The sequence below is a fragment of the Neopelma chrysocephalum genome, unplaced genomic scaffold (assembly GCF_003984885.1).
Source record: "Neopelma chrysocephalum unplaced genomic scaffold, ASM398488v2 Primary Assembly neopelma1_147, whole genome shotgun sequence".
Lineage (NCBI taxonomy): Eukaryota > Metazoa > Chordata > Aves > Passeriformes > Pipridae > Neopelma > Neopelma chrysocephalum.
The window spans coordinates 2,099,371-2,120,990 of NW_020897809.1; the positions used below are offsets into that span (position 1 = coordinate 2,099,371).

At 41.0% G+C, this 21,620-nt stretch overlaps 1 protein-coding gene across 4 annotated transcripts in view; it reads left to right on the plus strand.

Annotated features, from left to right (window-relative positions):
• SFMBT1 (Scm like with four mbt domains 1) overlaps positions 1-21,620 on the plus strand; it is a 91,527-nt gene that overhangs the window by 63,963 nt on the left and 5,944 nt on the right. Inside the window, exons 6-23 of one of the 4 annotated variants that reach the window (XM_027701010.1) lie at positions 561-801; positions 1,248-1,336; positions 2,218-2,464; positions 3,966-4,063; positions 4,977-5,078; positions 5,982-6,132; positions 8,251-8,333; positions 10,203-10,329; positions 11,014-11,127; positions 12,503-12,545; positions 13,789-13,853; positions 15,302-15,441; positions 17,259-17,368; positions 19,063-19,238; positions 19,996-20,174; positions 20,365-20,610; positions 20,774-20,819; positions 21,128-21,244. In XM_027701010.1, coding sequence (XP_027556811.1) covers positions 561-801; positions 1,248-1,336; positions 2,218-2,464; positions 3,966-4,063; positions 4,977-5,078; positions 5,982-6,132; positions 8,251-8,333; positions 10,203-10,329; positions 11,014-11,127; positions 12,503-12,545; positions 13,789-13,853; positions 15,302-15,441; positions 17,259-17,368; positions 19,063-19,238; positions 19,996-20,174; positions 20,365-20,610; positions 20,774-20,797 — 2,235 coding nt within the window. In that variant the 3' untranslated portion in view covers positions 20,798-20,819; positions 21,128-21,244. The other 3 variants (XM_027701007.1, XM_027701009.1, XM_027701008.1) reach the window with 3 other exon arrangements.

The following is a 21,620-nucleotide window of genomic DNA, read 5'->3' on the forward strand; positions in this document are numbered from 1 at the left end:
AACACACACTGATTATGTTCCATGCAATTTAGGGAGCGATGCTACGTACAGAATTATTTAGGTTCTTGGATAGAGGCATTCAAAATCCTTATTCTGCAGTTTGTGAGTTCTTAGAGCAGCTCGGTGGAAGGGATGGTGATATTGTTACCTAAAGCATGTGTAGGTACTTTAAACAGGCTCTTTGTCCAAAGACCTTGAAAGCCACAGTTTAACATAACAAGTCAAAGTCATGATCCTGAGTTGGGCCTTTAGTTTTGCTGAGCTTGACAACCCAGCTGGGAAAGGCTTTCAGTGATGAGGGAGGTATTGTTCAGGCAGGAACATGAATGGCAAGGTATTGATTTAAGGTTGGAAAGATACTCTGAAATGCAAAGAAGATTTCATGAAGGATGATTCTGTTCATTCCAATTTGGGTCCCATAATGTGATGAAGTTGTTTCTCTGAAGACACTGGATGGCACTTGCCATGAGTTTTTTGCTAATGAACGTGTCTAAGCTGTTCCCCCTGTTGTTCAACAAAGTTTCTGGGAGGTGCTGAGATGTGATGATCTTCCTCTTCAGGTGGATACAAGTTTGCAGAATGGTTTTGCCCCTGGAATGAAGCTGGAAGTCGCTGTCAAGTCTGACCAGAACACCTACTGGGTAGCCACCATCATCACTACCTGTGGGCAGCTGCTCCTGCTGCGCTACGATGGGTACGGGGAGGACCGCAAGGCTGACTTCTGGTGCGACATCATGACGGCTGATTTGCACCCCATCGGCTGGTGTGAGCAGAACAAGAAGATCCTCAAAGTGCCTGAAGGTATCAGCTCTGTGTGCAGAAGTGAGGGGTACATACAGAAGTGTGCTGTTGTCCTGTGGCAGCCTGGCAGGCAGCCTGCAGGGCTGCTGCTGTGTGCGGGTGGTGGTGTTGTGGGGACAAGCTGAGGTTATCTGCCGCGTTTTCCTGACATCCCATGGCTTACATGAGGAGATTACTCCTTCACCAGAGAGGAGTTAGGTTAATTTCAGAACTTTCAGAACTAATTCTTAACAGAGGCTTGTGATTATCTTAATTATCACCCACCAAAATCTACTGCTTTGCCATTTCCTTCAAAAATGTTGTTGTTTTTTCTTTCTTTAAGATGTTACTAGTGCATGGCAGATTTTTCTGAATTAGGCAGCACAAGGATGTGATAATATCTCATGTCTGAATAATCTTTATCTGGCAGGAAGAATCACAGTCTTTTTTCTTCACTTCTCACTTAGGTATCAAGGACAAGATACCTGACCAGGAGGAGTTCCTTCAGCGGGTGCTGAAGGGAGCATGCAGTGCTCCTGCCAACCTGCTCGAGGGGGTGAGTCCTGCAATGTGCTGCATCTTGGTCTTTGTCTTGGCCTTCCCCTTCTTCATTAGGGGAACCACTATTTGGATTGTCAGTTCAATTCCCTGTTTAAGTTCAGGGAGCATTGTAATGTGCTGCTGACCATAGCGTTCCACTCTCTAATGTTTCCTATTTAGACTATTTATTTTTGCTAGTGTTGTCCTGAAACATATCTGTTGCTGCAGGTTTGGGCTCTTCCTTAATCCTATCAAAAGAAAGATCTTCTTCAACTCCCTTAGGTTTCAGTCTTCCTCCAGTTCTGCTCCTCCATGTTATCCCCTTTCTCAGTTGACTCCTTTCACTTCAGATTGTTTTGTTTTGTTTGGTTTTTTTACTAATGGGCAGGTTATTGTTTTACTTAAATATTGCATCTTTTCTAGCGAAGAACCAAATTTTTATCCCCTCCTCTGCACTTTAACAATATTTGCACCTCACGGTTATGAAGTGCAGAATGTAATGGTTTCTTGAAAATGCCACTGACATCTTCATTACAGCTAACATTTCTGCCTTGCTGTGTTTCTGTCTAGTCATCTTTGTATGTTGGATGACTCAGTTTTAGAGAGAGGTTATGCATGTTTCCTTTGAACCTTGAATATGTAAGTGATAATGCCTCTGACAATGATAATGAGGATGTAAGTGAAATGTGTGACTGCATCCACAGGCAGTGAGGAAGCTCTGATGCAAACAGCAGTGATTCTGAACATTGTCATTTCTGTCTCATGTTAGTAAGAGACATGTATTTCTTTACTTCTGTATTCATACTTTATTTATGAAAAAAAAAGAAGTGTGTAAAGAGGTGGAAGTATGGGCTTCGTTTTGTTCTGTTGTGCAGAATAATTGTATTCTTTTTGTAGCTTCACAGAGGGAAAAATCCATTGGATCTCATTGCACCAGGCTCCCGACTAGAACTGCAAAACATCCGGGATTCCCTGGAAGCCTGGATAGTCACCGTGGTAGAAAATGTTGGGGGGAGACTGAAGTTGAGATATGAAGGGCTGGAGGATTCTGACAAATTTGACCAGTGGCTGTTCTACTTGGACCCTTTCCTTCACCAAGTGGGTTGGGCAGCCCAGCATGGATACAGCCTGCAACCACCTTTAGGTACTTCAAAACATCTATTTTTTGTATATTAGCATATTTTATTTGATGATAGAGGGTAGAGAACACTACATGCTGCTTTAGTGCTCTGAATCTGCCCTCTGGGTGCACATGGTGGTCACATAATCACTGTGGGATCTGACAAGTATTGTACCTAATAAAATGTAAGTGGAAAAAAATAATAGTCCTTCAAGACTTTTCACCCACTCATTCAGAAGGTGCTAAATGGCTTTTGCCTGTCAAAACTTTCCACCTGTTTGTGGAAAGGGAGGAACTGAGGAAGGGATTGCCTTCACTGTTAATTTTATTAGGTTTGTATTCCTGGGGGTGAGAAAGTCTTAAGATTTTGAAGTGCTGCTCAACAGGAGCTTTTGCAGTTGTGACCCTCAAGTCCACTGGATTAATTTAGACACTGTTTAAAGATATGAAAATATCCCTTAAAAAAAGGAATGAGTGCGTGGAAACTGAGGCAGAGGGTGGGACAGGTGGCTTATTTTTCATGTCAGGGCTGGTCCTCAAAGGACTGGGGCATAAAATGGCAGAAACACACATGGTTGACTTACAAGCTGAGCAGTGATGTAACATGTTTCCTGATGAAGGGAAACCTTGGGATAAAGCTGGAAAATGTTGAGCATTACACTAAAGCCTTTCTGCAGGTGTACATTTAAGGTTCTGGCACACTCAGTGCTATTAGTTGAAGAAGTTCAAGTTGTTTAGAACAGTTGTTTTTGTTGTGGTTTTTTTTGTTAATATTTTCCCCTCACAGCAAGAAGAAATCATGCTGAGGAAATCAAACCAATTCTGTTGAAATGACTGAGCATCTGCTTTTACTAGTGCTTGACCAATCTCTGCTGAAATCAGGGTTGTGAACAGGGAGATGCCAAATCACTGCCAAACACCAGATGGGTGGATTCCACAGCACTATTTAAGTGATTAGTGTCTTTTAAAAATATTAGTTAGCTACTGGATTTGTTTCCTTTTTGTGTCTGTGTAAGAGCTTCGAGACACTCCCAGGGATCTTTTGTGCATGATGGCACTGCTATGAGTAGTTTCTCTTCTGTCAGAGGTGTGTGGCCTGCAATTGCAGATGCTCAAGGAGTAACTTATACATCTGGAACAGGCTTGTGGAACATTTCTTGAACTTTCTGCTTGCTTAAGCGTAAAACCAGCTGGCATTATCCAGCTGGGGATTTGTTTTCTGGTCATATGTTTCTCCAGAAGTTTTCCTTGGTGTTGATGTGATCTCTGTTCTCTCAGACAAAGCAGGCTGGCCAGTGTATGGATGATACAGTGTTGTTTGTTCAGTTCCTCTTCATAAAAAGGCAGATGTTGAAGAAAACAATACATTTTTGAGAAGGAAGGCATTTGCACAGGTTCTGAACAGATAAGAACTTAGCAGTTAGAGGAGCACAAATCAGACTCTTGGCTTTATTACTCTGTGTCTGAAGGAAAAGAGGAAAGAAGGTGACTTTGTTCATTCTTTCTCTCTCTCTCTTTCCTGAAGCCATTAGGTCCTTGAGGAGTGAGGCAGATTGGCAAGAGATCCTGAAGAAGGTGAAAGAGGAGGAGGAGGAGTCATCTGTTCCTACAGATCTTTTTAAGGTAGTTTAATGCTGTGGATGATACCATGAAAATGTTATATTTCTAAGAAACGATTCAGGGAAGTCAGTCACTTACTTAAAATTCTTTCCCTGTTTTGTTGTTTTTTTAAATTTATTTCCTTTCTCCTTCTAGTTTAAAAATGTAAGGATAATAAAAAATAATCATACTATTATCAATTCTTGGTAAGTTAGACAATGTACCCATCACAATTCTGATGCTTTATAAAGGCATCTCCAGTTGTTTGCCCACTTTGGTCTTGCAGATTAGTGTCCTTCTGGAGGACACTACAGATTGTTGGATTACAACAGTCTCTCTAATTGTTTATAATAATAATAAAAAAAATCTTAACGTATTTTGAGAAATAGGAATGTAAATTTAGTTCTTCAAGTTCTTAATTCATTTTTCTCAGCTTTGTTTGGACCTGTAAGCAGAATAGAAGAGGACGTGCTGCAGCTCTTGAATTTGTTGGGTCATACATAGAGCAGGATATACATAATTCTGAAGTGGGAACCCTGTTCTGCAAGTTTTTGTTAGACTGAAAACTGAGGCTGTATAGTTCTCATTTAGTGTAGCTCATGAGTGGTTAGAGAAGTGCTAAAAGTTAGAGGAACAAACCCCAGAACATTTCTATTGACTTACCAGACCACCTTGTATTGTCAAATCTTGTTTCTGTGTGGAGAATGTCAGAGGAGAAAATGGCAGGAACTCAATTTCCTAAAACTCACTGAAGACTGTCAGTCTCAGAGGGCATTGTTGGCCTTTTCACCTGGGGAAGTTGCTGGTATTCCAACAGGTTGATTTCTTAGAATGAGCTAATAAAAACTTAAGTCATGCTCTTCAGCTGATTTATGTAAGGTACGTCTCTCTTTTGATGGAGAAAGGCAGGTAATCACCCTGACACCTCATTTTTCAGGATAAACCTGTGATTGGAGTGCATTCCTTCTCTGAAGGCATGAAGTTGGAAGCTGTGGATCCGATGGCTCCTTTTGTAATCTCTCCTGCTACAGTTCTTAAGGTACCAGCGTTCTTAAACTGGTCCTGCTAAGATTCAATACTACTACAACTTCTGTTCTTAAATGCTCAGGGAATTCTCATTAACTGATTATCTTAAAATCTTGAACTAGTTTCCAAATGAAGTATTTTGTATGTCTCCCTCAGGGGACAGGCTGCCATAATAAAGCATCTTAACTGCTGATGGTGAAGCCATTGCTTTTGAATAGAGGGGAAAAGTTCCATAAAGATACAAGCTTAAAAGATCAAATTACTAGAATTGTTGAACCCAGGTTTTTAAAATTAATGTAGTCTCTTATAATCTGAGAATCCAGTTGAAGATAGGTTTTTGATCTTTTTTTTTCTGCAAAAGTTGTGTCATTGCTATGTAGATATGACATTTTGTCATTACTATGTACATATGACATTTAGATGACCAGATTTAAAAGTTGAAATGAAAACTCTCCCAACATAATCAGGTTTTACTTTTCTTACTATTTGCTTGCCCTGCTTCTGTTTACATCAGCAGTGGAGTGGGTTTGCTTGTGACAGTCCATCCTAGGATACAACCTCGTTGAAATAAGCAGTTTGTTATTATAGAATAGTAGGAAGACCACAAACACTAATTCCTCTGCATTTTTCATGAGAAAATTTCATGTAGTGCTTGATCACCTAATTTTTGAAGTGCTTATGCATTAACTTTTATTATTTCTATTTGTTAACTTTCTGGATAATGCAGAGGAATCCACTGGTTTATAAATCCCATAGATTCTCCTTTAATTTTTTTAATCCTCTCTGTATTTCAAGGTAAAAGGTTTCTGTCATACAGTGTTGCTGTTTACTAAAGTTAACGAAACGAGGGAGGGGGAGCAGTAGATCAGAACCTGCTACTCACCCGACCCTGTGGTTCTCTTTTGCCTGACTCCAGGTGTTCAATGACAAATATTTCATGATAGAAATTGATGACCTGAGACCAGACCGTCCCAGCAACCAGTCCTACGTTTGTCATGTCAACAGTGCTGGGATTTTCCCGGTACAGTGGAGCCTGAAGAATGGCCTGAACCTCAGCCCCCCCCCGGGTATGTCTGTGCAGCCCTGTCGTGCTCACCCCTCTCCGAAGGGAGCAGGTCCCCAGTCCCCACTGCTCTGTTTAGGACAGCACTTCTGCAACACAATTACATGTAGTAGAACAAGAAAGATCAAATTCTGACAAACAGGAGCTTTGAGTTAGTGAAATGGAAGTTTCCTGGGTCTAAGCCTGGATTTGGGAAGATGAGAGAGGCTGGGGAATGCTGGTCATGCATAAAAACCTGAACACTGGAATGAATGGTGTATGTGTTCCAGGGCTGAAAGAAATGTTGATTTCAGCCTTAATTAACATGATATCAGAAGCCTGTAGTCTTTGCATTGGATTTTTGCTTCTGGTCCAAATGGAACATTGTTATAATTATTTTATAATATTTTTAGGATATCTTATCACTTCGAAGTTAATGAACTATTTTTTTATCAAGGACCTATCAGGCACAGCAGCAGATTGCTGAAACATTGCTTCAGGACATAAGGGAATAGGGGAGTGTTCCTCAGCTGCTGAAATATTTATTCATTTTCTCAAAGTGGAAATGTCAATGGTATTGTAAAATCAGGGAATCAGTTCTCTGATTCACCATCTCAGAATTCAGAATGTTTTGTTTTAGTTGCTCCTTACATCAGAGGAACAACGACCATAGGACGTTTGTCTCCTGCCTTTCAGGTAGGAAAAAATACAAAAAGTGGCTTTGCTTGACCAGCATTACCCAGAATTTTGCACGTGAAAAATGAAATCTCACTTTGTAGGCATGTGACTGGAGCTGACGAAGATTTTAAGTTCCTGTTCTTGTAGTCCCTTGCACATGTTGGGCATTCTGAATTGCTGAGGTCTCAAGAGCCCTACTGGGACTGATAAAACTGAGAAAAATAAATAGATCCTTTTGTGGTTCAGCCCTCTCTGAGGGGGTAAAAGTCACAGAGTAGTTTAGATTGGACTGGTGAGGCCACACCTCAAATCCTGTGTTCAGTTTTGGGCCTCACTACAAGAAAGACACTGAGGTGCTGGAGTGTGTCCAGAGAAGGGAATAGAGCTGGGGGAGGGTCTGGAGCACAAGTCCTGCAGGGAGTGGCTGAGAGGGCTCAGCCTGGAGGAAAGGAGGCTCAGGGGGGACCTTCTTGCTCTCTACAGCTACCTGTAAGAAGGATGTTGTAGCCAGCTGGGGGTCGGTCTCTTTTCCCAGGTAACAAGTGACAGGATGAGAAGAAATGGCCTCAAGTTGTGCCAGGGGAGGTTTAGGTTGGATATTAGGGAAAACTTCTTCACAGAAAGAGTTGTCACAGATTGGAACAGGGTGCTCAAGGCAGTGGTTGAGTCACCATCCTACATATTTAAAATACATATAGACACAGCATGGTTGAACTTTGTGTGTTTAGTTTGTCATGTTAGTACTGTATTCTTAGACTGGGTTTAAGACTGTTGGATTGCTTAAATCATTGTCACAGGTGTCCCTTGTAGGGGAGTGGAATAACTGCAGCACTTGTGTACTTGCTGATTTACTGCCAGCCTCAAACTGACATGGCAGCACTTCTGCTCCCTCTTCTCTTCAGTTATTTGCTTTTATTAGATCACAGGGAAGCCAAGTATTTCCCCCAAGAAGAGGATAATTTTTCTTGGAAGGATGCTGTGTCTCCTGATGGCCTCCTTGTTAAGAGTCTTCCCTTCAAACATAAATGCAGATCTACAGCTGTTGGCAAACTTGATGAGCCTCTTGGCACATCTGACTGCTCTCTTTAATGACTTAGTGTTTAGCACGTCTTTGAGAGAGTAGTATGTTGATATTGTGCGCATTTTGACTGCTCTGTTTTAAAGAAAAATAAAGTTTCAGAGCTGACACAACAGCAATTGCAGAAATCTTTCCTGAGTTTCATCTGTACCCTGTGAAAAGGGGGAGAGTGCTTCCCCATGCTTGAATTGCTGCCCTTATCTGCTTAGCAGATGTACTTTATTCACAGTTCGGGTTGCTGTGGCTGCCCTCAGGTGGCTGAGGAAGCTGTAGTCAGCTGACAAACCTGAGTGGCCTGAACAGATCTCAGTGCTCTGTATTTCATGTCAGTTTGAATGGAGTCTCAGGCTGTTAAACTCTTAACCCCTTGGCTTTTCCTTCTCCTAGGTTACCCCGGGCAGGACTTCGACTGGGCAGACTACCTCAAACAGTGCGGTGCTGAGGCCGCTCCCCAGAGCTGCTTCCCCTCGGTAAGGTTCTCTTCCAGAAAAATCTCTTGTGTTATGTGAATGACACTCTTGATTCCAGGGAGAAGAAACTTTTCCATGTTTCTGACTTAAATTGCCTTTCCAAGTAGAATAGACTATTTCAGTTGAAAGGGACCTACAATGACCATCCAGTTCAACAGCCCGACCCTCTTCAGGGCTGACCAAAAGTTAAAGGGTGTTGTGAAAGGATGTTGTCCAAATGCCTCTTAAACACTGGCAGGGATGGAGCATGGACCACCTCTCTGGGAAGCCTGTTCCAGTGTTTGACCACCCTCTCAGTAAAGAAATGCTGCCAGATGTCAAGTCTGAACCTCCCCTGACACAGCTTTGAACCATTCCCATGTGTCCTGTCACTGGAGATCAGCACTTCCCTCTCCTCTTCCCCTCCTCTGGAAGCTACAGGGAGCAGTGAGGTCACCCCTCAGCCTCCTTTTCTCCAAACTGGACAAACACAGAGTCCTGAGCTGCTCCACCAGCCTTGTTACCCTCCTCTGGACACATTTGAGTGCCTTAACACCTTACCTGGGATAGCTCAGGAAACAGAAGAGATAAGAGAGTATAAATGTGTGTGAACTGAAGGTGCGTGCCAGTTCCCTGCATAAGGAAGCAGTGGACCAAATGGTTCAGCTGTGATAATGCAAATTGAAAATAAATGTTTGTTTTGAGAAATTGAAATGTGTAAGAGCCTGTGGAAGAGTCACAGAACAGCATCAATTGTTGGTACTCCTGTAATTGTGGAAACAGGGCCTTTCAATAGACTTTATTTTCATTTATTTAGTGTGCTCTTTCAATCTTCCATCCTTTCAGCTTGAAAAATTAATTCCATTGTATTGATCAATACCAAGTCATCTTAAATTAGTACCAGATAATCATTTTACATTAATCAGTGCCTGAAGGACTTGCAACATTTTGGGCTTTTGTTGGTTCAGTGACAGTATTGCTGTCTCCCAAAGCACAATACCTTGTCAAGCAGAAAAGGGTTCTATTAACACCTGCCTTCCAGTTCCATTTACAATACTTGGGCTATTGCAGTGCTTAGGGGAGAAATTAAAATGAATAATTACCATTTTCTGAAGAGGGTGTTGCTGGCTATGAATTCTTGTTGCCCTTGTTCTGTCTTGTAAGCTGTGGCATCTTAGAACAGGTCATTGAATTTATTATCCCTTTCTGAGAAGAGTTGATCACTGTAGGCTAGTTCCAGAATTCATAATGTATTGATCCTGTAATTATGTTGCAGAGTGGCTCTGGGAGGAAGAGTCCTCTGTCTGGCTGCTACTTCTTATCTTTAATTCAGGAGCTTCAGAGCTGGATAAACATCCATTCGTACGTTTTGGGGAATTTTTTTTTAATAAATGTGAACTAAATTGGTGAATAAAGTAAGATCCTACTTATCAAAAAAATTTAAAATTAAAAGAAAGCTTCCTATGCTGTCTGCCAGAACTCATTTGAGTGAGGCAGGAATGTTATTTGCATACGTAAAGTGGATTTCCAAGCTAACACGATGGAATAGAGAACCTGGTCAGACTATTTGTCAGACTTATCACTTGGGTAGCAAGCAGCAGAGAATTCCTGATTGCTGAGAATGCACTCAATCCTTCCAGTGAGTCTCAGCATCCTTATTTTTTGAGAACAAATATGTTCTTTTCTAGGTCTGTCTGTAGAGTTTTTTTAACTTAAATTCTTCATAGTTCATAATACATCTCATATTCAATGTGCTAATTATCTGAAATCTTCTCTGCCTGCCTATCTTTCTGTGTTATTCAGCACTGAGGTTTTTGTATTGCTCCTATTCTTGGCTGTTCATATAACACACACACAGTATCTTACTGAAGTGTTCTGGCTTTCTCCTAGTTAACTTCTGACCATGGCTTTAAAGAGAATATGAAACTCGAGGCTGTGAACCCAGTTGATCCTGAGGAAGTTTGCATTGCTACAGTCACCAAGTTGAAAGATTCCTACCTCTGGCTTCAGCTGGAGGGTAAGCCTGATGTGGGAAGAGCAAGTAGCACTTGCATTGGTTCTTCTGTAATGCCATCATCAGACCTGAGGTGTATCTGGAGCATACTCACCGTGTGCAGAGTATGGGAACAAGTTACAGTTTCCTCAGTGAAAACACAGCAAACCCCACTTGCATTGTCTGTCTCCACTTTGTCTTGGCTGGCACTGCTTATTTAAGCCAAAAATGGCATTTGTGCATTGCAGTGTCAGTGCTGGGCTGGTGCACTGTGCAAAGTGCTGATTGGGGTCTTTTAGAAAGCAAGGGCCTTGGAACAGTTTTACAAACCAGTGACTTGCATTCTAAGCAAGCTTTAACCAGATCGAGGAAGAAAACTTCCAGAGGTTCCCCATTAAAATAGAGTGGGCCTGTGACCGTTCTCTTTTATAATCCCATTTCTTGACTGGAAGTACATCAACATGCACTTACTATGCACTGTGCATCTCTGCTAAACTGTGGATGGCAAATTCCCATCTCCAGCCTTCAGGAGGAAGCAAATGAGGGCGGGAAAGAATCTGGTCTGTAAAAGGGGATGAATAAATGATTGATACTGTGTCCCAGATATGACATAAGTAAAAGTGGCTTCACTGGCAAACATATAGCAAGCGTTAACCAAACCGGGGTTTTTATTACTTGTTTCAATTTTTCCTTTTCTAAACTGAACAGGTTCCAAGAAGCCTGTCCCTGACTGCATAGTGAGTGTGGAATCAATGAATATATTTCCAGTGGGTTGGTGTGAGACGAATGGATATCAGCTCAGGCCTCCTCGCAAAGCAATAGGTACCAGCTCTGCTCTGTTTGCAGTGGTTACCTGGGTGGATAGAGATGGGCAGACCTTCCAGAGCAGGCTACTGCAGAATTATTGCTGGCACCACTGCATTTGGAAACATTCATCATGCACAGAGAATCTGTGCCTTGCACAAGAGTTCCCCTGGCTGTTGGGTACAGTTGGAAGCCATACAACAACTCCAAAACAGCAGTGTTGGCTGGAGACCCTTGGATGCTGTACAAGCCTGTGGGAACAATCCATTAGTCATAACAAAGAAATCATATATGTTGTGTACACACACAAAACCCCATGCTCTGCATTTACTTCTGTCTAAGCTGTTCTTGAAGTTTGTCTCACCCTGATACTAATTTTACAATTGCACTTGTTCAAGTAAAATTAATGCCATAACAAAACAGTGTGGAGTGTGTATGCATGGAGTCTAAATAAAGGGGACTGGCTTTCCAAATGGGCCAGGGGGTAATGATCCCTTAATGACAAAGTGCTGAAAAGTAAATCCTACCTGTTTTAACTACATGACTAAGAAGCATAAGGTAGTGTCTTCTCTCAACTGGTTAGTGAGCTCTATTTATTAAAGTTTAGTGGGAGTTGGAGAAACTGAAGAATTTCCTACATGTTCATTAGTAAGATAAGGGAATTTTAAGATTGGAGTGAGCTGTCATTTACTGCAAGTCAAAGCAAGAGAAACTAATCTACCTGCACTGCCAAGGACAGGAGGGAGTAGAGGAGATCGTAATTAGGGAAAAAAAGCTTCAAAAAAAACCCCAGAAGTTTTTTGGGGATAAAGCTTGAAGAGCCATATGTTGCACTGCCTTGTTTGATATTATTACCTGATTGTGAAAGCCAGAATTAGCAAGTGGACCCATCACCCTGATGACTGACTTAGTTGCAAGTTGCTCCATAGCAACTGGCTTAAGTCATATGTGTTTCTAACCTGCTGATTTCATTCCATTTCAAAGTTAAACACTGTTGAAGTTGCTGTGCTGGTAAAGTGGCAAGTTAGGCCAAACAATCTGACCTTTAGGTGCTGGAAAGGAAAGCATAAAATTCATTTTTGGCAGGTGCTACAGGTAGTGTAGGGGCTATGGTACAAATAAAAGATGCAAAAAAGGTGAGATTTCCTGGAAGGCTGGGGGTATCATGCCTGATTTAATGGATTTTTAGTGAAAGTTGAAGTTAACCTATTGTCAAATTACTTGGGCCAGTTACTCCAGTGCAGATGGGTCAGCTGTCTGACACTGCCAGTGACTTGGAACATGGATTCTTTTTGGTGTGTAACTTAGGAGAAAAAAGTTCACTAGTTTTTGTACTAGATGTTTTTGTTTGCCTCTCATGCTTTGCTGTTTATGTTTTTTTTCTTCCTTTCAGTAAACAAGCAGAAAAAAATTGCAGTAGTTCAACCAGAAAAACAGTAAGTAACGACTTCTTTGCTTTTATTTTTTGTTAGGATTTTGTTTGTTTTTTTCTCTTTTTCTAATTGGAAAATCATGCTATGTTAGGGAAGATTTAGCTTTACAGAAGTGCTCTACTGAGGGTTGAAAGATTCTACAATCCATTTGTGTTAATGCTGGTAGTTTCTGTTGATGTTCAAAAAGACCTGCATTACAGCAGGAAGAGATAGAAAGCTTGGAATTTGTTTTTTAACAATGCTGTTGCAACTGAGCTGAATTATTGAACAGGTTAAGCCATTGAAGTTCCGAGGTTGAAATTGTTGGTCTTTCACTTTTAGAAGATTTTATTGTGAATTTAAGAAAAACTGCTCTAATCTTAAGACTGTAAATTTATGCTGAAGCCTTTCTTTAATGGTGAGTAGCAGGAAAAATTACTGTATTTCCTTTTGGTTATATTCCTCTCTGAAATAATACGGTTTCTGTAATGTAAACATGCTTAAAAAATGTGGCTGCCTTAACATGTAACTGATTTTGCACAGCTGATCAGAGAAATTCACTTTAGTGTGAGTGCTGTCTTTTAGTAGATGAACTTCTAATCCCTCCTTCCCAGATTAAATTTGGCCCAGACAAGCCAAAAAAGAAGAGTTCTACTAATATCTACAATTCATCTATAAACCCTGTGTCATGCATATGAAGCTCGTTCCCATGAGCCTGCTCAGAACTGCTCCATGAATACCTCCCAACTGGCTTTATTGACTCCTACAGCTTTACAGACACCAGAGCTGTCAGTAGTGCTGCCAGTGTTTTCATTACTCCTAAAATACTGGGCAGACTGTTCTTCTGTGTTTTGTTGTTGGGATCCTTACCAGAGTACTTGAGTCATTTTGGTTATATTTTGTTTAAAATCCAACTTTTTCAAAATGTGTAAGGTAAGACCACACTGCCTTGTGCCATTAAATGGGAAGTTAAGAGGAGGCAGGAAATGTGAACTCCTGTGGGTGGCTTTGGTGGTGTTTTTCACCATGGTAGCCCATAGACTTCAAGCAAGGAAGGATTGCTGCTGGCTGCAGCAGTGCAGAAGTCCTTTCCAAATTGAATTGGGTAGTTTTTGCGTGTTATTATTGTTAAACAGGGGAGGTATAAAAAGAAGATTAATAAAGCTGGAGCTAAGGAAAAAAAATGTAATGGTCTTTTAGTAACTGTGTGAGTGGTGACTGTCCTTACCATCTGTCACTTTTCCCAAACTACTTCTTTTCATTTCAGAATTTTGTCTTCAAGGACAGTTCATGATGGACTAAAGAACCAGGAACTGAACTCTTCTGACTCAGGTATTGATCACAGAGGTCAGGCTAACAAAGGCAAAATCCTCTTAACAGTTCACCTGCTCGGCATTGTTAGGAGAGAGAAGAGGAGGAAAGGGCTTGAAGATTTTCATCCCTTGATGATTTGTTGAACTTCAAAAAAGAATGAAACAAACAAAACCATGTAATTACTTGTGTCCTGCAGTTCATGTGTGCATTAAACCTGGAAATGAGATTTTTACACCAGAACATTGCCCCCCCCCAGCAGAGGATACATGGAGCTCTATGTGTACTGTGACCTATGCAGGTGACTTTTTATTGTCCCCTGCTATGTTTAATAATGTTGGGAGAAACAGGCACACTACATCTGTGCTCTTGAGTGGTTGGATTCTAAGTTTGGGAAGCAGGTCTGTCTGTTTTTTATGTTAACTTCATCATCATGATAAACAAAAGCAATTCAAACAGTAAACTGCTTTGTGTGCCAGATGGCAAAATCTAATCATTTTCTAAACTGTTGCAAGAACGAATGTGATGAATAAGTACATCTGCTGGTGAAACAGTCACACAGATCCATCCATTTGGCAACAAAGTGCCTCCTCTGCTGTTTTCTGTACAGTGAAGTGCACATCTGAAGCTTCACCCAAAGCAAGCATTGATAGAAATTATGTGTGCTTGTTTAGCAGTTTAATTGGCTTTTAATAGAGTCATAACGTAAATTTAACTTCATTTATTTATCTGCCAGTTTTCAACCACTGAATTTAAGATCTTTAAGTGATAGTACTGATCAGTCAAGGAAAACTACAACACCACTAGGTAAAACAATATTGTCTTTACACATAACTCTATTGCAACATGTATTACTCTTCAATTTTGAGAAACGTTGAACCATTTAATGGGTTTAGAACGCTTGATGTCACTTCATCAAAGGTCACTTCATCAGTTGCTGCATCTTTTGTTTGCTGATTGAGGGAAAAGAGTCTAAAAATGCACAGCCATGTTATACTGCAATTTAGGATAAACTGTGTAGAATAATTTTGCCAGCTTCTCTGGTGACAGAAGTTTTGGGGGAGAGATAATTACTTGACTGGAAAATTTATCTGTAATTGCTGTATAGGAACTGCTTCTGTTACCAAGAAGTTGGGACTGTCTTTGTCTTTCCTGTTCTCACTGGTGTAATACCATGAAGGATCAGACTAGCCAGGAAGGAATGTTTCTTTCCTGATGGATGACCATCTTTATTTACTATAGTTTGACAATTTGCAAGCATGGGTGTGAAGTATGAAAAATATTTTGGCAACATGGAATAACTAATGCTGTCACTGCAAACGTGACACAGAAACTACCCCAAATTCATGTCACTCAAGACTTTCTCCCCTCCTTTTTCACAGCAGACAAACTGTTATTGTAGTATTGCAAGATTCTTTCCTGGGGAGGTTGTAGCATGTGGTTTAAATCTTTGCTTTCTCATTTCTCAGTGGTAATTAATGGCAAGTACTGCTGCCCAAAGATCTACTTCAACCACCGGTGCTTCTCGGGGCCTTACCTGAACAAGGGCAGGATTGCAGAGCTCCCGCAGTCTGTGGGACCTGGGAACTGTGTTCTTGTGCTCAAAGAGGTGAGATGGTTGTGCAGAGTGGGCCTGTCATAAACGCTGAGTGTCTCTAGTTACAGATGGGTAATTACTCATTATCAGCTTGAATTTATTAAAGAGGGTCTTTTTGCATCTAGTAAAGTATAAATCATGAGCGGTTTTATGAATGGCTGGAAAGAGTAAAAGCCTCTCATTTATCTGAGTTACAATCAGCCTTCTACTGCTAAATTTTACTTTAGGTTAAAACAGTGTAACCTGTAATTGCCACAATCAAAGGAGTCAGTATCTCTTTATAGCTGTAATAAATGCTTCAAATTTAATTAACAGAATTTAGCTGGAGATAATCCCAAAATTCCTTTACAGTTTGCACTGTTGATGTTAAAACAGAGGACATACAGATTTTCTCAGTAGAAATGGCAAACTATTTTCCGTAATTTGAAAATTAAAAGAATTCTCTGTGTTTTGCAAGTGGGATACAATTTACAAAGATCAGGTGAAATTGCAGTTTTGCTTTTTAATGTAATTGAGGGAGGAAGAGGCTTTCTTTAAATGCCAAAGAGCCTCTTCTCCACAAGGTGTTTCACAGCAAATTTACAGATACTTTAATGCAATAATTATTTTTCTGAAATCTCCAAAAGGGTGCTTATTATCTGGCCTGAGAGGCTGGGAATTTCCTAAGGCATAACTACATGTGCACACTTGAGCTCTCATGAAGTGATCACTTTAAATGTAGGAATTGGCTCACCATCTTTGGAATTTTTACCTTCCCTACCAAGTAGCATATCAGACATGCTGTAAAACAAGAGTCTGGTTGTCAAGAGTCAAGCTGATTACTGAAAAAGGTCCATTTTTGCATGCAGAGAATGACCCCATCCTTTCCGTGAGTGTTGGTACTCTGATGTAAGAACTGCGGAAGAACAAGTGTGAAATTCTGTGGCAGCTTCATTTAACCTTGAAGGTTTAATCTGCTTCATTGCCTGAAAGCAGAAAGTGTGCACAAATCCTGCTGATGTGCAGATGCTGAGTGTTGCTAACAGTTCAACCAATATGCTTAGGTACATTCATTTCAGTTATGAGTCGTGCTCCCTGTATGAATCCTAGAGAGAGTTTGGACTTGCACTATATTTAATTTTTTTTTAATTTCTGGACTACTGCATTAGTAGTAATGAAGCTGCAAGTCTGTAATGTCAAGGTTCTGATGCACCCAATTTTGGAATGATTTGGAGTAAGCACATACTGAATGTAAGAAATACAATTTGAGTGCATGTTTTGTGCTATACCTCCCTAACTTCAGGCTATTCACAAGTTCAAGTTATTTTACATTACCAGAGAAATTATCATTTTATTATAGTACAGACCTTGTCATGGTTCATGAAAGCAAAACAGATGAGAGCTTAAGATTCTGCAGTATGATTTTGTTGTAAGTGGTGGGTTGGCAGGCAACAAAATCCTGCAGCATTTTTTGGCACATCTTCACATGACATACAATCTCTAAGATAATCACTTAGATTTAGCCAAGGTTATGCAAGTTTTGTAGTTATTCAGCCCCAGGCGTTAATTTAGTGCTGTGTAATTCAAGGGCAATGACTTGGAAATTGCCAGATACACTCATGACTCTGCAGACAAATTCTGAAGGTTGGCAAGGCCTGAAGTGTCGACTGCTCTCAGTGTTCATTTTGGCAGTATCAGGAGGTATCTGTAATCCTGCTGTGAATGAGTGCTTTGATGCTGGATAATTTGGATGAATAGGAGTAATTTCCTATTCTACTCTGGCACTTTAAAACAGATTAATTGTACAAATAACTTACAGATATTTTCTGCTCTTCCCTCCCACGCTGTAGGTTCTCACTCTGTTGATCAACGCCGCCTACAAACCCAGCCGTGTCCTGCGAGAGCTGCAGCTGGACGAGGAGGCTGCCTGGCATGGACATGGAGAGACCCTAAAAGCCAAGTAAATTCTTGTCCTGTTCCCCATTTAGTTGATCTCAGTAGCATTTCTCTGCAGTGTGTGCTTTAACTTCATACATTTCAGAGAAGGAAAAATTGCTTAGAGCATATCAAGATGCCAACAGCCATTAAATGTTGAATTCTTTATAAATTTCTTGAGGGGCGCTTGGTGAAGTGCATCCCATTTTAATGCTCCATAATATGCCAGGCATACCCTGCTACTGGCATGCCAGCAGCCAGTGGTCAAGTGAGACTGGTGTGGTACTGGTACAACAGTGTATGTACATGGACAGACCTGCAGGTGAGGTTTAAGATTATTTAATTCACCTGAAGATAATTGTCAGTGTTTTAAAGCAGAAGCACATATTGCTTGGGAGGCTTCTCAGGCTCCCATGGCATTTCCACTCAAATTTTTCAGTGGAAGAAGATTCTTCAGAAATTAAGTGACAACAGTGCTTTGAAATGGCCTGGCATGGAAGTTTTTCTCCAGCAGTCTACCCCAAAGCACTCTCCAGTTTTTCTGCTGAGCTTTTTGGGTTGAAGCCTCTTTGCAAGATTATTTTGCAGCAAGGAAAAAAGCACTGAGCATATTTGCATGTATTTGATAAGTCCAGATACTCCTTTATAGTCTAGGGATGGTTTTGTAATTAGGTCACTGTGTTTGCATACTAGAGATTAGATTTTCCCAATGTGCCATAGCACACTTTCCTACATAGTTTTCAACATGTCAGTAAATCTTTTGTTGGATCAGATTTGTGTATAAAAAGACACCTTTCCATGTATTGAAGGATTGCTCTGGATTTGGGCAATAGGAGGGTGATATGAAAGATTAGTGTAAATAGAAGATGTAGCTGAAGAATAAAGGAAAAAAAATTTGTTTATTTTCATCAAAGTTGCTGTGTGCTTTCTCCTGCCACAGTAATGACACCAGGGATCTCTGGACTATGATAATATTGCTCTTTTTTTCAAGGCATTAGCGAGATACTTGGAGGCCTGAAACACCCCTAATAGATATCAGCATGTGCTGTAGTTGTGCTGGGAGAACAAAGCAGAAATGATGAACAGCTCTGGCAGACACTGCACGGAGTGGCTCTGTCAGGGTAATGACAAGGCTGGTGAACAAAAAGAAATCTTTTCTTAATTTAAATCAAACAGGAGCAATATGTCAAGCCATGGCAAGTGACTGTCCTGGCAAACTGTTCAGCAGTTAGATAAAAGTTGATTGGAAATGTGGCAGTAATCCATCTGCTTGCCATAGGCTGTGCATAGAGGGCTCACCAAAAGCTGTCTGCTGTTACCATGATTAGCTCAGGGGGTGCTCTTGGTGTTGTTTTGTGTGACCAGCTGTCCATGTCACAGTGGGAACTTCTGCAGTCCCATAAAAGCAAAGAGAGCAAACCATCTGTGAGCAAAGAAAACAAAACATCTGAACTCTGGGACAGTCCTCTCAGATGGTATTTTGTAGTCACTGACAGGGCAGTGTTGCTGTGTTTGGTGCTGCAGCCACCTCTGGTGATGGCTTTTCTTTATTTGAGGATCTGCCATAAGAGATGGGAGTACCTATTTCCTGGACTTGGCAGTCCATAAAGTTCATCATTGCTCAGATTTCTCTGTTTGATCTCAAAGCAATAAATGAAGTACTTCTTTGCTGCTGGTAGTTGGAAGATTCCTGAACTATGACCATCTTTCCAATGCTAGATACAAAGGGAAGAGCTACCGTGCGACTGTGGAAGTTGTGAGGACGGCAGATCGGGTGGCAGATTTCTGTAGGAAAACATGCATCAAGCTGGAATGTTGTCCAAACCTCTTCGGCCCTCAAATGGTGCTGGATAAGTGTTCTGAGAACTGCTCTGTCCTGACAAAGACTAAATACAGTGAGTAGTTCACTAATCTCATAACGAGGTGGAGCTTGGAGTGTTACATTTTAGTTTCTTTTGGTTTTGGCTCCAGAAGGAATCCAAAATACATTGCTTTGCCTACATAAGGAACAGCTCAAGCTCTACATGCACAAACCTACAAAATATTCACATGCCAATGGGTAGGGGAGAAAAAACTGATTCTACATTAAGTAGTAGAACCACAGTTCAACTTTTTGTTGTGTGCTTAAAACTTTATCTTCTTAAGACAACTTCTGGGGCAAGAACTGACTAACACTGTAATTTAAGTGGCATTGTAATTGCTTTTACCAATTTGTTGTGCAACAAAATACACCTTCAAGCCCTTTTCTAAGTTTTTTAGGGTTTTTGTAAACTGACTTTAACCATTTGACACTGTGAGAACAAACAGTGCATCGAGACCACATTTAAAAACTACAAAACAATATAAAAAGCGCAATTAAATTGGACCAAATCTTTCACTGATGATTTTTGTATAAAATCAGATCATTTGGGGCTTCTCAGAGATGGAGGAAGTAAATCTTTACAGGGCAAACAAAACTGAGGAGTAACTCTTGTTCCTTAGACCAAATTGAAGAGGAAAATATAGACATACTGATTTTGAAGTTTGGCAGAATTGGGTTTCCTGTTGGGAAATGTCCTTCTACTGATTTTTCCAGTCCTGATGATGGACAAACATAACTAGTGACGTTGAAGGTGCGTTTCAACACGGTGCTCCTCTCTTCTGTCCTGGCAGCACACTATTATGGGAAGCGGAAAAACAAGCGGATAGGTCGGCCCCCGGGTGGCCACAGTAACCTGGAAGTAGCCATGAAGAAACCAAATAAAAGACGGAAGAGGCGAAAACATTTTTTTGTTCATAAGAAAAAACGTTCTTCTACGTCCGTGGATAACACCCCAGCTGGATCTCCCCAGGTAGGACACTGCCAACAGCGTTCATAGGCACGGGCTGTGATCTCTGACCAGCTTCCCTTGAAACAGCAAATGTTAGTTCCTTGTGACTTTGGATTACAGCTGACAGTGGGTGGCAATTGCAGTTTTTGTCCTAAACTTCCCATTGTTTTTCATTTCATTGCCCTTTTTTTCTTTTTTCCGAACCTTTCAGGGCAGTGGGGCAGAAGAGGAGGATGACCAGGATGAGGTGGATGAGGAATCTCTGACTGAGGACAGTACCTCAGAGCACCAAGATGAACTGCTTGAAGAATCAGAGGTATCAGAGAAGAAATCGCTGTCGTCATCTCCCACCCAGAGTGAACTGTCTCATTCCCTGGCTCAGGACCGAGACAAGCGGAAGAGGAAGCTCAGGACCTTTTCCTTTTCTGATGATGAAAATAAACCTCCTTCGCCAAAGGTAACTAGGAATTTAGAATTCTGCTTCTGCTTGCTCAGTGCTGGGCAAGCACAAATACCTTGGGAGTGTAAACCATTGTACATGTGTTCTCATAAAACACTGTTACCCTGTAAAGGGCATTGTGAAACTACAGAGTAATTAAAAATCATGATTTTTATTACAGGACAGGACTGTAATAAAGAACTAGGCAGAAAGATGTAGACAGAATGGTGAGCTTTCCCATTTTCCAGCTGTTAGCACTCCTCTTGGTTCAACCAGAGCAGTGACGTGGTGTGGACCAAATCCTGGATTTAGATCCTTTCTGTCTGTCTGTAACACTGACAGACTGTTACACCATCTTCTACCCTGAGCAGAAGGCTGTTCTGCACATCTCTCCTGGCCAAAAAACCTCTGCAGTTTGAGCTCTCATTAGACCTTTAGTTGGCAGCTGAATGTTTGAGTTTGAGTAGATGGGAGCGTTGGTCCATGGCATATGTAATATTTTGGGAATTCTTTTTGCGCTGGGTGGCTTGTCTAGGACATAAAGATGGAAGTTGCTGAAAAGCTGCAGCTGGACAGTAACCCTCTGGAGTGGAGCGTGGCTGATGTGGTACGATTCCTCAAATCCACTGACTGTGCTCCACTGGCGAGAATTTTCCTTGACCAGGTATCATTTTCTGTCTGTTAAAATGTAGAATCTGTCACTTTGCTTCTTATCCTCTAAGGAATCATGAGAAGAAACTAGTTTGAATTTTTCAGTAGGGTTCTGAGGAAACAAACACCTGTGCAACCTACAGCAGTTTAAGAGAGGAGAGTTGAGGGAATGACCAGAATTTCTCAGGTTTCTCAGCACTCAGTGAAGGGCGTTTTGATCTGTGGGGTATCCGAATCCCAAAAATACAAAGAATGCCTACAGCCAAGCACCATGAAGGCAGGAACCTGTTTTCTAGGAGATAAAGTTGTGCCACTTAGGTTGACTTTTCCATGTGATAGATATTTTGTATTTTACAGAGTAACTGCAGGTATCACAG